Here is a 14,316-nt window from a genome sequence, read left to right as displayed (position 1 = left end):
AAGGGACATAGGGGGCCCCATGATCTCCTATTGCCTGGGGGTCCCATGAGTTGTCAGTCCACCCCTGTGGGAAGAGACCCTTATTCTCTTTAACATGTGGCCAAGGTGTTTTGCCAGGGGGATTCTTCCCTGGCAAGGTACCCCCACCATGATGAGGGAATGTAGTCTGGTATTGTTTGGGAAAGGGGGTGAAAGCATTCTTATGTCAGCTACGGAATCTCTATGGAAGTGCCTGATGAGGATGAGTCACTGGTTGTTAGGATGCTGGCGGGTTCCGACACCCTAACCTGAGCCCTGAGCAGGAAGCTGTCACATTTAGCAGTCATAATACAACCGCTGGAGCTGGAGTTTCGTGCAGCTGAGCACTTATTTGTTTGGCCATTCACACAGGAAACTCCATGGACTACATACACAGTGCTGATGTTTCCCTAATACTATTTCTCCTTCTAGTTGAATATTAAGCTATTTTCACTATTGGTGAATGACCTTTAACTCTTATGGTTGAATGTTCCTAACGGCTATTTTTCTCTTAGGGTCGCATGTTAAGGAACGTTACATTTGCCTAGTAAAAGCCAACAAATAAACATTAAACACATATTAAAAAAATTACAGGTAATATTCAGTACATTTTCTGAAAGATTAGACATTCACAAAATAATTTTATTGTATAAACAGATCCCTTAGAGCAGCCTTTTTCAACCAGGGTGCCCAGGCACCCTGGGGTGCTTTGAGGTTTATTCAGAGGTGCCTTGGCTAAATGCCTAAAAATTGATCAAAAATTGTATACAAACCAGCAGGTGGATCAAGCCTGCCTTTTAGTTACACAAAGCCACAGGTTTTCATTATGCACCATTACGACTTTCTAGACACTGGCATCCTAACAACCAATGACGTCATCACTGATCGATTGTAGTTTGTAGAACACACTTTCCCTAAAAATCAGCAGACTCTATCCCTAACAGGATTGATAAGAGATCGTAGATCGGGACTGAGTGCAGACCCCACCCCACACAGCAATATCGATTGTAGTTTGTAGAACACACTTTCCCTAAAAATCAGCAGACTCTATCCCTAACAGAATTGATAAGAGATAGTAGATCGGGACTAAGTGCAGACCCCACCCCACACAGCAATATCGATTGTAGTTTGTAGAACACACTTTCCCTAAAAATCAGCAGACTCTATCCCTAAAATGCCTACAACTCGCCCTGCCTAAAACACTCCGACCTGTCCCTCAATTCTATCCGGACACAAATGTTTTTTTCCTGCCTGTCTGTCCCTAATCAGCAGCCAGCACATTGATGTGTGCTCTCTCCCTGATCTAAGCAGCAGAATGACGCCGCTGCGGCGCTGCCTCGAACTTATAAAGACTTGGTCACATGCTTCAGACAGCCAATCACAGCTACTGATACATTTGCAGGCATGGCTGGGATGGCTTAGGCACACCAGTTAAACGCTTGTTGATTGGCTGTTGAAAGCCCGCCATGAAAAGCGCGCCAAAGCATGCAAAACCCGGAAATAAAACGACCGAACACGGATTTTTACCCGAATATACAGTAAAGTGTTCGTGTCCGTGTTCGGGTAACAAAAATCCAATTATTCGGTACGAACACGAATAATACAGTCCGTGTTCGCTCAACCCTAGTCATCAGTTAATCAGGAGAATATCTGTCGCCTACACAGCATCCTTGTTTGACCCTCTTGTGTCCCTCTCCATCAGAACTGGGGTGACATTAGCTGACTGATGGAAATAATTTGAGGGAAAAGAGAAACATTGGAATACTAGTCAGTACCAGTGTGAAAAATTGTATTTGCTTTGGAAGAATTAATCACCACTAACGTTGGGTGTCCTACATGTGGATGTTGCTGCATTGTGTATTGCTATTAGAACAGTTTTTTACATTTTAGAATGGGGTGCCTCGAGACTGTCCATAATTGTAAAGGGTGCCTTTAGATTATCTATATTTTTTAAAGGGTGTCTTGACTGAAAAAGGATTGAGAAACATTGCCTTAGAGAGAGATGTTTGCTAATATTAAAAGAAACATTAATACAATTAGTTTTGTTGTAATAAATGCTCATAGGAGATATATTCTAGTATTTTGAAGTCATATTTTTATGAACACTGGGTATCTTAAGCCTTTATAAACCTCTCATTGTCTCAGCTTTTACTCACCTTTGGTAGACATTGCTCATCGCCTATGCAGTGTTTAGTAATATTCCTGGATTTCCAGACAAAATGGTTTATGAATACCTGATATTTCGTAGCAATGTACTTTTACAATTGTTTTGGTTACTCGTTTTGTGTGTCCGAACTTCTACTTGTGAGCTCCAGGACTCGGCTTTTCAATGTCGTCTTGTAATAAGGAATTATACATTTGAGTACAAATATTCTCAGGATGGCGATGTGATTATAGGGGGAATTTTCACTGTCAATATGGATGTATCACTATGGCACCTTGAAGGCAGTCCTTTCTACAGCTACATGTGTTCTGCGTAAGTAATTATTATAATCACATTTTATATATTTGCAGGATGTACACAAAACACAACATCTAATGTAATCAGGTCGCTATAAATTCAGGCATTGATCGGATATTTAACCCTTTCACCTCCAGAGCCATTTTTGCATTTTTTTTTTTGCACGTGTTAAGAAATCATCATTTTAGGCCAGAAAATGAGTTAAGAAATGTTTTTTCTTTCTGAAAGCAGAGACCCTGAGTAATAAAATAGTGGTAGTGCATTTTTTATTTTTTTTATTTTACATGATGCTATTTTAATAAGTATAAGAAAAGAGATCAGGCGCCTAGGCAATCAGAGGTTGATTCAACAGACAGAGAGGGAACAAAAATTCCTTCTAATCTATTGCAGGTGTACTACATATAGATAGATAGGGAAATGAGAACTGTTAACCTCATTTCCCTATCTATATGTTTTAATAAGTGAAATCATTTGGTGACTTTGCATCCATTTCAAAGCTTCAGTGTAAAAAGTGTTGCAGTTTGTAATATTGTCAAAAAAGTTGCAAACTTTATTCTTAGTGCATAGAGTTATAACAAAGTTTTATTGTGGCTCAAAACCAATGTGAACTCTTTAATGGCTTGCTGCTTAGCGTATATATATATATATATATATATATATATATATATATATATATATATATATATATATAATATATATTTATATGTAGCACCCTCCAAGGTATGTGCTAGGTAAAGTATAGTGGGCCTTGTCTGCTTATCAGCATGGCCATTATTTTCAGCTAGGCTGGCATGTGTTCCCAGGTGTGCCTGTTGAGTTGGGGAGTCTCCCCACTGTGTCCCAATGAGGGCTCTCATTGGGCAGTGGAGGAAACCTGACCAATAGCACACCAGGGCTTGTATCCATCCTGGAAGGGCAGATTCTGCCACAGAGCATTCTGGGAGGGGGTATAAGTCTGTGGGGAGCACATGACAGGTTGTCTTTGGCGGGAAGCAGAGTCCCAGGAAGGAGGGTATGGCTGTCTCTCCTCCCGTCAGGAAGAATCAGGTATCCCAGGCGGCTGTCCTGAGGGGATAGAGGGCTGAACTGAGCTGCAGGAAGGACCCAGTGGGCTGAGGACCAGCGGAGCTGTGGGGGTCGAGTTCCAGGAAAGCATTCTGAGTCATGAGTACTGTGAACTGTCCCTGGGGGTCTGCCTAGTCAGAGGGGACCACTCCAGAGAAGGTCAGAGGGATCCAGGAGCTAGCTAGCCGGTGGAGATTTAGAGTAAAGGGGGTGCCAGAGTTTAACCCCGAAAAGAGTAAAGGGGGTGCTATTGGTTGGGCCCTGAAGTATACAGTGTTATAGTGTTGAGAGTTGCAGAAGTATATACAAGAGGCTACCTCAGTCAGGAAGGACTGGAGGAAGCAGTGTCAAGGACTTCTGAGCTAACCAGAGCGTCAGAAGTCAGTTTTCATTACAGCAAGTCAGTGATTTCAAGCGCCAGCAAGCGTTGGTCGGCATTCAGCCGGCGTCAAGACAGCGCTGAAAGGTATTTTTCTTTAAAGTGTCCCGATTTGTACTTAGTTGAGCCAGCGGAGTATCCCACTCATTCCCTTCTCCCATCCCCATATAAAATAAACAAAACAAACCAAAGATTCCGGACTGTTCATTGTCTCAGATCTCACACTTGGGTAATCAGCTTAAATGTGCTGTTGGTGTTAACAGTAACCATGGCATTTGTACCCTGATCTCCTCTGTGATAAAAAAAAAAAGCCAGAGACAACAAGGATTTTAACACTTCCAGTTTTATTGCTCTAATTCCCTAGCTGGTACAGATCTATAGTTGATCAGATGCTTTGAAGGACAGGGGAGCTATCAGAGGTCTAACAGACCATAAAGAGTAACTGTCAGTGCCCAAAGCTATCACAAATGGTCTTGTTCCCCCTTTGTGATAGCAATAAAGTTAAATGGAAAAAGTCGAAAAATGTAGATAAAATAAATAAAAAAAAATTAAAAGAACCCCTGCCCCCCCCCCCCCCCCCCAGTGTTCACATGCCAATGTAAACCCACACATAGATCTATATGTGCATACTGTATAAACAGTGATTGTACCACGCATAGGAGGTATTACCATGAACATTAGAGTGAGAGTAATCATTTTAGTGCCATTGCTCGTGTTTGGCGCTAAACTGATAACTTGTAAATGCTTTGTCGTCATTTCACAGGCATGCACAGATTTCAATCTTAAAGTGGTTTTAAACCCACCTTTATAACTTGTACCTATAGGTATGCCTATACTGTAGTATGGCTTACCTATAGGTACTGTAAATATCTCCTAAACTTGCACAGTTTAGGAGATATTTACATTTCATGCAGCCGATGATGTCATCTGCGAATGCACTCTGAAGAAATGGCCACCCGTGCCGTTTCTTCAGAGCCATGCGCCATGACCGGTGGCACCCGTGCGCATGCGCAGGAGTGACGTCACGTGGCTCGGGCCAGTAATACAGCCAGAGTTCGCAGACCCAGAAGGAAGCCGGGCGAAGATGGATGCGGCCGCCAGCGGGAACAATGCGGGCTTCGTTTGCAGTGTCACATAATGTGGTAGTATGTGAGTTTTTTAAACGAAAAATTTGTTCCTACCCCATATGAATATAATGTTCAAATGTTCCAATAATATAAAAAAAAATATTGTGGTAAAGAAATGTATTTATTATTATTTCATCACCAGTATTTATCATTGTTGTATTAACATTAAATTCTGTTTTTGCCAATTTTGGTAAAGACATGCACACCTCTCAATGCAGAGGACCTATAAAAATAAAAAGATGGTACACAAAATTCTTGCAGTTTTTTTCAATTTATATATATATATTTTTTTTAGAACATTTTTTTATTCCTAAATCAGATATAAGTTTTTTTTTTCTTGTAAAAAAGTTCTGTTCATTCTGGTGTTTTTGGGCAGAAAAGTAAAAACAAAACAATAAAAAAAAATTGAGGGGCAGAAAGGGGGTTGGTGGGTGACGAATCAGGTGATTGGTACAAAGTTGGCAGCTGGAACAGGAAACAGAAAAGGCAGCAGCATCAATAGCTTACACTCCTCAGGTACTTCATGGTTTCATTACATTTTTGGGTCAACTGTTCACCGTGAATGCCGGTCCCTCCTTTGAGGAGGGAATTGCTTGACATATTTTGACAATGTGTATGTTGAATGTTGGTCCTCCATCTGAGCTTTTTGTCCTTGCATCTAGGCACTGTTGTGATTCGTCAAACTAGAGGTCCCTGAGCACACTGCATTTCACCCCCCCCCCCAATCACTATGCCATTGATAAATAATTGGCTTTGACCTTTGGCAACAATAGCGGCCAATTCTTGTGATGTGATACAGGCGAAGCCCCCTCGCAGGGTAGGTGGCCCACACGCCGTGCGTAGGAGCCAAGGCATAGATGGCACAGTCTGTGCACACGGTGCCGTCCACCAGGGTGTTGACGTAGTCTATCCAAGACATGGCGGTGATGGGTGTTCATCGGGCGGGTGTGAGAGGAGAAGGGAGAGACGCCTCGTGCTCTTGAAGGGGTGCGCGTGCAGAATCCGTTCAATCTCTATTTTTGGTTAACAATACACTGAATTGTTGCAGAAGATGTGGAAATCATAAAGCCCAACTTTAATGGTTTTTTTTTTTTTTTTTTAATGCCTATATATGTTCTAACTCTCTCCCACTCTATCCAACAATAATAAAATACTTTTTTAGTGGAGTTCTATTTTAAATAATCAAGTGGATAATCAAAGAAAGTGCAGCGCTAAACCAAATCAGAAAATGGATATCCCATAATGAACTGAACAAAAAAATGTGAAGAAATATATATAATTAGAACAATAATAAAATGATAGTGCAGTCCAAAGGAAATAAAGTACGCAGAATAGAAAACATATATCTCAGTGCAGTGAATAATCGCAGAACCGGGTCCTACCACCTTCTGTGCTCCAATCCTCAATGTGAAAACCTTCCACCACTTGTAAAAATGACTGCTAACCAGAATAGAGCAAAAAGGGGAGAGGGGAATGAGAAAATCCCACAATACAATGGGGTTTCTCAGCCTCTCACATGTGTTGGGACTTTATAGGCTACTAGTAAGTGCTGGTCTCGGGGAGAATAAGTAAAACAGCAATTTAATAAAAATATAAATCATTTATTTAACATGAACATACAAAAGTGTAACAGTAGACATGTATTCAATAAAACATGGTATATACGGACATGGTCTGAGACAGCGCAAGCTCCTTGAGGAGAAGCCGTCGGTGTTTTCACATAGGACCGGTGTTTTCTTCCATTAATAGAATACCTCCTGAACATTTACCTTTAAGTGAAGGGTGCACTGGATAAACTGATTCCTCTGCAAACAAACGGATGTTCCCTACAACCATATCTGTGACCACCAGCATTCTTTTGGCGGCTAATAAGGGACATAACTGTGGAGCCTTATGAGATATGCCTGCATATAAACCGGAAACCCCATTCTGATCAAGGGGCTAAGTAAAAATGTCCGTTCTTTAGACAAGCTTTCAGGAATCGCCTGAGGAAGCGACCAAGCGAAACGCGTCGCGATTCCACGTCTACCACAAGTGAACCCTATATTTCTATGATTTCTCATCATGATTTATCATGATTTGTTATATATTCATATTAGTCGCCTTAGTCCTTAGAGGCATTGGGGTTCCAGTGGTTAAAGACTATGTCTTATGACTTATGTGCATTTGTATACCATGTTTTATTGAATACATGTCTACTGTTACACTTTTGTATGTTCATGTTAAATAAATGATTTATATTTTTATTAAATGACTGTTTTACTTATTCTCACTGAGACCAGCACTTACTAGTAGCCTATAAAGTCCCAACACATGTGAGAGGCTGAGAAACCCCATTGTATTGTTATACTAGAAGACTCCAAACATTTCCACACATAACAACGCAATGAATCCGCTCCACATAGATTGGTGTCAAAACAGTGCATTGGACCAGAGAGATAAAGAAAGGCTCCACATAGTGTAAAACTGTATCTCCAAAATGTATTTAACCACTTAATCCCCGGAGGATTTGGCTGCTCAAAGACCAGGGCCTATTTTGCGATTCGGCACTGCGTGACTTTAATGGACAATTGCGCGGTCGTGTGACACTGTACTCAAATGAAATTGACGTCCTTTTTTCCCCACAAACAGAGCTTTCTTTTGGTGGTATTTGATCACCTGTGCGATCTTTACTTTTTGTGCTATGAACAAAAAAAGTGTGACAATTTTGAAAAAATAACAATATTTTTCATATTTTTTTATATGAAATTCCCCCCAAAAAATGTAAAAATCAAGTTTTTAACATTTTAGGCCAATTTGTTTTCTGCTACCTATGTTTGGTAAAAAAAATCGCAATAAGCATAGTTTGATTGGTTTGCGCAAAAGTTATTGCGTCGACTAACTACGGGAAAGATTTATGTCATTTTTATTGTTTTTTTTTTTACTAGTAATGGCGGCGATCTGCGATTTATTTTGCGGGACTGCGACATTGCGGCGGACAGATTGGACCCTTGACTGACATTTTTTACACTTTTGGGGGTACCAGTGACATTACTACAGTAATCAGTGCTATACATATGCACTGTTACTGTAAAAATTACACTGGCAGGGAAGGGGTTAACTTTATTGGTGATCAGTGGGTTAAATGTATCCCTAGGGGCGTGATTCTAACTGTGGGGGGGGCGTGGCATGTGATGTAACCACAGAGACACACGATCCTATATAACAGGATCGTGTGATCTCTGTACTTACATCAGGGAGAATGACCGGCGGCTTTGTTTATATCAGCCGCCTGCCTTTCTCCCTCTCCAGCGGGAGATCGCGAGTGACCAGCGGACATCGGAGCCGCCGGTCACTCGCAAGGGGAAGGCAGGGAACGAGCGGGGGTGGGAGCGCACCTCCGGCGGTGCCCGCTCGCTCCCTAGAGGCTCACGTTGTTTTGCCTGTAGGGGGCTGACTGCCGCCGTAAAGAGTCGGCAAGTGGTTAAAAAAGTAGAAAAACTACATCATTCTTAATAAACAAGCGCTTGTAATATCATCCAGTATATAAGATCATAGTGCAATGGCCTGAATGGGTTTCTTACCATTTCTTACTATATAATATAACCTGGTAATATTCAAGATTGGTCAGCGACAGTGCAGTCACAGTGCTAAGGGTGCTAAGGGTGTCAAGTTAGAGCATCCCCAGTACAGAACCTTGGCAGTTGTTTCCACTTTGCTTTTGCATATATAAGCTGAAGTTGGGAGGGTAATAATGACACCGTCTCTGCAACAGTTTTTAGTAATGTGTTTTATTTTTAAATAATAAAAAACACTTAAACATGACTTATATTTATCATTGAAATGATGGTAACCAGAATGATGCTGTGATATTTTACAGTGTCAGCAGTAGAGAATACAGACACCTTCTTGCTTTAATATTTGCCATTGATGAGATAAACAAGGACCCGAACATTCTGCCCAATGTCACCCTGGGATATCATATGTACGATTCTTGTGGAAGTGTGAATAAAGCCACAAAAGATGTTCTACAGATACTGAGTGGACACACAATGACAGCTCCTAATTATTCCTGTACAAAAGGTGGGACAGTGGCCGGATTTATTGGGGACCTCCAATCTGTGACAACATTACGGATAGCACAATTGTTGGGTTTATATGGATATGCACTGGTAAGTATAGGCCAGTGATGGCGAACCTTGGCACCCCAGATGTTTTGGAACTACATTTCCCATGATGCTCAACTAAACTGCAGAGTGCATGAGCATCATGGGAAATGTAGTTCCAAAACATCTGGGGTGCCAAGGTTTACCATCACCGGTATAGGCTAATGTCTACAAAATATATACCATATATAGAAACTAAAGGATACATATAGCCTAACAGTGAACTTGGAGGGGGATGTGTCCTGTAGTCCTTACTCACTTCATGTTTTTGAATTCTTGAATGACAACTTGGATTCTCAACAACTACAGTATGGTGATTGTCACCGAAGGACAGGAAGTGTTTTATTGGCAGGGTGACCAAAAAAAGAAAACGAATGCAGCTGCCACATCTACTGACTGTTGAGATGCAATATATATATATATAGAAGAAGAGGGACAATCTTCAATGCAAAATGGTTTACTGAATAATTCTCTCCATACAAACGTGAAAAAGGCTGCCTTTTTTACGTTTGTATGGAGAGAATTATTCAGTAAACCGTCTTGCATTGAAGATCGTGTCCCTACTTTTCTTTCTATTGGATTGGGAGCCCGCCGTGACACCTCTCCTTTAAGTGACACAGATACAAGAGAAGTGACTCCCATTATAAGTGAATATATATATATGCCTCATGACATGCTCATGAACTTTAATTGCATCCCAGTCTTAGCCTGTAGGGTTCAATATTGAGTTGGCCCACCCTTTGCAGCTATAACAGCTTCAACTCTTCCTGGTAGGCTTTTCACAAGGTTTACCTGAGTGTCAGTGAGTACTGAGTGTCAGTGAGTACTGAGTACCTGAGTGTCAGTGAGTTCTGACTACCTGAGTGTCAGTGAGTTCTGACTACCTGAGTGTCAGTGAGTACTGAGTGTCAGTGAGTACTGAGTACCTGAGTGTCAGTGAGTACTGAGTACCTGAGTGTCAGTGAGTTCTGACTACCTGAGTGTCAGTGAGTACTGAGTACCTGAGTGTCAGTGAGTGCCTGAGTGTCAGTGAGTACTGAGTACCTGAGTGTCAGTGAGTACTGAGTACCTGAGTGTCAGTGAGTTCTGACTACCTGAGTGTCAGTGAGTATCTGAGTGTCAGTGAGTACTGAGTACCTGAGTGTCAGTGAGTGCATTGGGTGTCAATAAGTACTGAGTACCTGAGAGTCAGTGAGTATTGAGTACCTGCGTGTCAGTGAGTATTGAGTACCTAAGTGTCAGTGAGTTCTGACTACCTGAGTGTCAGTGAGTTCTGACAACCTGAGTGTCAGTGAGTACTGAGTGTCAGTGAGTACTGAGTACCTGAGTGTCAGTGAGTACTGAGTACCTGAGTGTCAGTGAGTTCTGACTACCTGAGTGTCAGTGAGTTCTGACTACCTGAGTGTCAGTGAGTACTGAGTACCTGAGTGTCAGTGAGTGCCTGAGTGTCAGTGAGTACTGAGTACCTGAGTGTCAGTGAGTACTGAGTACCTGAGTGTCAGTGAGTTCTGACTACCTGAGTGTCAGTGAGTATCTGAGTGTCAGTGAGTACTGAGTACCTGAGTGTCAGTGAGTGCATTGGGTGTCAATAAGTACTGAGTACCTGAGAGTCAGTGAGTATTGAGTACCTGCGTGTCAGTGAGTATTGAGTACCTAAGTGTCAGTGAGTACCTGTGTGTCAGTGAGTACTGAGTACCTGAGTGTCAGTGAGTACTGAGTGTCAGTGAGTACTGAGTGCCTGAGTGTCAGTGAGTACTGAGTACCTGAGTGTCAGTGAGTTCTGACTACCTGAGTGTCAGTGAGTACCTGAGTGTCAGTGAGTTCTGACTACCTGAGTGTCAGTGAGTACCTGAGTGTCAGTGAGTACTGAGTACCTGAGTGTCAGTGAGTACTGAGTACCTGAGTGTCAGTGAGTTCTGAGTACCTGAGTGTCAGCGATTGCCTGAGTGTCAGTGAGTACTGAGCACCTGAGTGTCAGCGAGTGCCTGAGTGTCAGTGAGTACCTGAGTGTCAGTGAGTTCTGACTACCTGAGTGTCAGTGAGTTCTGACTACATGAGTGTCAGTGAGTACTGAGTACCTGAGTGTCAGTGAGTACTGAGCACCTGAGTGTCAGCGATTGCCTGAGTGTCAGTGAGTACTGAGCACCTGAGTGTCAGCGAGTACCTGAGTGTCAGTGAGTACCTGAGTGTCAGTGATTACCTGAGTGTCAGTGAGTACTGAGTAACTGAGTGTCAGTGAGTACTGAGTACCTGAGTGTCAGTGAGTACTGAGTAACTGAGTGTCAGTGAGTACTGAGTAACTGAGTGTCAGTGAGTACCTGAGTGTCAGTGAGCTCTCCAGATGTTTTGGAATTACATTTCCCATGATGTTCATGCACTCTGCAGTGTAGTTGAGCACCATGGGAAATGTAGTTCCAAAACATCCGGGGTGCCAAGGTTCCCATCACTGCTATAGAGAATGAGTTACTCTCCCAATATGTGAAATTTAAATGACCTATGTAAGTTAATAAAACATGTATGCCCACTTTAGCATTTATTTCCGTACAGCACTCATTTGAAAAAAGGAAATACAGCTTTTAGTTACTACACAGAAACATGCAAAAAAACATAATATGATATGCAGGACACAAAGGAGTTAGAAAGGAAATTACTAATAAAATAGAAAAAAGCCTGTTTTGATTTGTGAATGATTTCTGAACCTTTGCTCTCCCAGGTTAGTTATGGAGCAAGGGACACATTGCTGAGTGACCAAAGACTTTTTCCAAACTTCTTTCGAACAGTTCCAGATAATCAAATTCAATATAAAGCCATTGTAAAATTGCTGGAAAAATTTCGGTGGAACTGGGTTGGAATCCTTACATCAGATGATGAATACGGAGAGAGAGAACTCCAGCAGCTGAGCAAACTTTTGACAAATCATGGAATTTGTATTGAATTCAAGATTCTAGTGTCTCTGAACATTTTTAATAAAATACCTACAGAGCTTCGAACTTCAAGCACTGAAGTAATCATTATTTGTGGCACAGTTAGTAGAACTTTTTACAAGTTTCTGTACATTTCTGTTAATTATCACAAAGGGAAAACATTTATTCTTCCAAATTCATGGGCGTTAGCAGAAGAATTCTTTCTTATCAGTAACTGCTCTTTGGTGTTCTCCACTCCCAGGTTTTTTGTACCTGGAATGCAAACATTTTTTGATGGCATTCATCCATTTACTCACCCTAATGACCCCCTGCAAGAAGATATTTTGGTAACTGAACATCAATGCCTATCAAATAATGAATTAAAGAATACTCTAATTCCATTAACATCTGGCAACCCTCTTCATTCCTGTTCTATAAAGGAAATCAAGCAAAATTTAAATTTTCCTTTAGAACCAACTCCGTATAGAGTGTACATTGCAGTATATATGATGGCCAAGGCTTTACATAATATGCATTTGTTCATTCATTCAAATGGAACAAAACATAATTTGAACATGCTTATATATAGACACAAGGTAAATGGGTTAAACCAGTGTTTCTCAACCTTTTTTTTAGTCAGGGCACCCTTTTAAATGATGGAAAATCTGGAGGCACCCCATTCAAAAATGTAAAAAATATTTTTAAAGTTTTACATAATGCAGCAATTTCCACACACCTAGGACTCCCAATGTTAAGAGGTGATTTATTCTTCCAAAGCAAATACACCTTTACAAGTTGGTACTGACTAGTATTACAATGTTTCCCTTCTCCGTCTTTTTTTTTTGTTCCATCACTCAGCTCATGTGATCCCAGTGCTGACAGAGAGGGGCAGTGGAGAGTCAAAAAAGGATGCTGTGCAGGTGACCAACATCCTCCTTATCAACTGATGATGTAATTGGTTATTATGATGTCGACAGCTAGAAGGTTTAATGGTGTACAATGAAAAACCATGGCTTTGTGTAACTATAAGGCAGGCTTCAACCACTCGCTGGCTTGTATACAGTTTTTGGGCAATTTTTAGGCATTTTGCCAAGGCATCCCTGAATAGACCTCAAGGCACCCGATGGGTGCCTCGGTACCCTGGTTGAAAAAGGCTGGGTTAAACAAAAAAGGGCAGAAATAGTCATCTAAAGATGAAAAGATAAAAATATTTGGCAGGTCTGATATACGATCAAGCCAAGAGACTGGAGGGATATCCGGGCCGTGCCCTACCAGAAGCATGGGACTTTATAGGCATAGATTGATGGTAAGTTGTGGTAGAAATTCCTAGATAAAGGACCATTATATATGTGACGGTGTTCACTGGAATTTATGGACAGATGGGTGATGGTTTGAATTGCTTCATATTTGTCAGCAAGGTCATTTGTTCCCATTTGCCATGAGGTCTCTGGCCAGGAAGTACAACTCCTAATATGGTCATTCCAGGAAGTTCAATGTGGAGACGAACTGTCTAACAATGTTGCTTTTGTCTGAGGTGGCTTTCCATTCACCTATTGTCGGGTGTGCTAATGAACTCACCTGCTGTCTGCTAAGGGATGTATTGACACTCAGAGTAATGTGTATTGGGGGCTCGTTAGGGAACCATTGTTCTGTGTCTGACTATTGTGTACATTGATTGTCCCCTGGGGCTTCTGTCTCATTACACATAACAGTCCTTCTACTCAAGTTATCTGACCAATCCCTGCTGACTCATTTTCAAGTCCTCATTTGCATGGCGAAAGGAGGACCTGAAGGGGAACTGCAGGTACTTTGCAATTGACCAATAGGAGGGCGGTTGTTGGGGGCAGGATGTTCCAAATTCTGTATAAAAGCGTGCTATGTTCTTCCAATAAATGGTCTTCCTGTTTGAACTTACATACAGCCTGCTTGGTGTTTGTTCTAATGGATTCCGAACGGCACATAGCTGTAGTTCGGATCCCGGAGCCTTGGTTGACCGAGCCATCAGACGTTGCTATCTGCAAGCTGACTCACTAGAAACAGAGGAGTGTCGGGAGAGCGGAAGCGAGCGAGCAAGAGTCTCGTTACAATATATATATATATAAAAATTTATTTTTTTTATTTAAAATACAGATACAATTTCTTAAAAACATTGAAGAACAGACATATATATTTCCAAACAAGGTAAATGAATCATGAATAACAGTATGGATCACATAGG

General features: G+C 41.5%; 1 protein-coding gene across 1 annotated transcript in view; it reads left to right on the top strand.

The window, feature by feature from the left end:
* Window positions 1-2,237: 2,237 nt before the first annotated feature.
* The window catches only part of LOC309549844 (vomeronasal type-2 receptor 26-like), a gene marked incomplete at both ends in the record, with an annotated part of 30,633 nt that continues 18,554 nt past the window's right edge, over window positions 2,238-14,316 (top strand). Inside the window, 3 exons of the mRNA XM_082250343.1 lie at window positions 2,238-2,494; window positions 8,910-9,201; window positions 11,909-12,588. Coding sequence (XP_082106469.1) covers window positions 2,238-2,494; window positions 8,910-9,201; window positions 11,909-12,588 — 1,229 coding nt within the window. The remainder of the gene's footprint in view (window positions 2,495-8,909; window positions 9,202-11,908; window positions 12,589-14,316) is intronic.

This window comes from Pelophylax lessonae, assembly GCF_965119305.1.
Source record: "Pelophylax lessonae genome assembly, chromosome: 1".
Taxonomy (NCBI): domain Eukaryota; kingdom Metazoa; phylum Chordata; class Amphibia; order Anura; family Ranidae; genus Pelophylax; species Pelophylax lessonae.
This window is presented reverse-complemented; position numbering and strand designations above follow the sequence as displayed.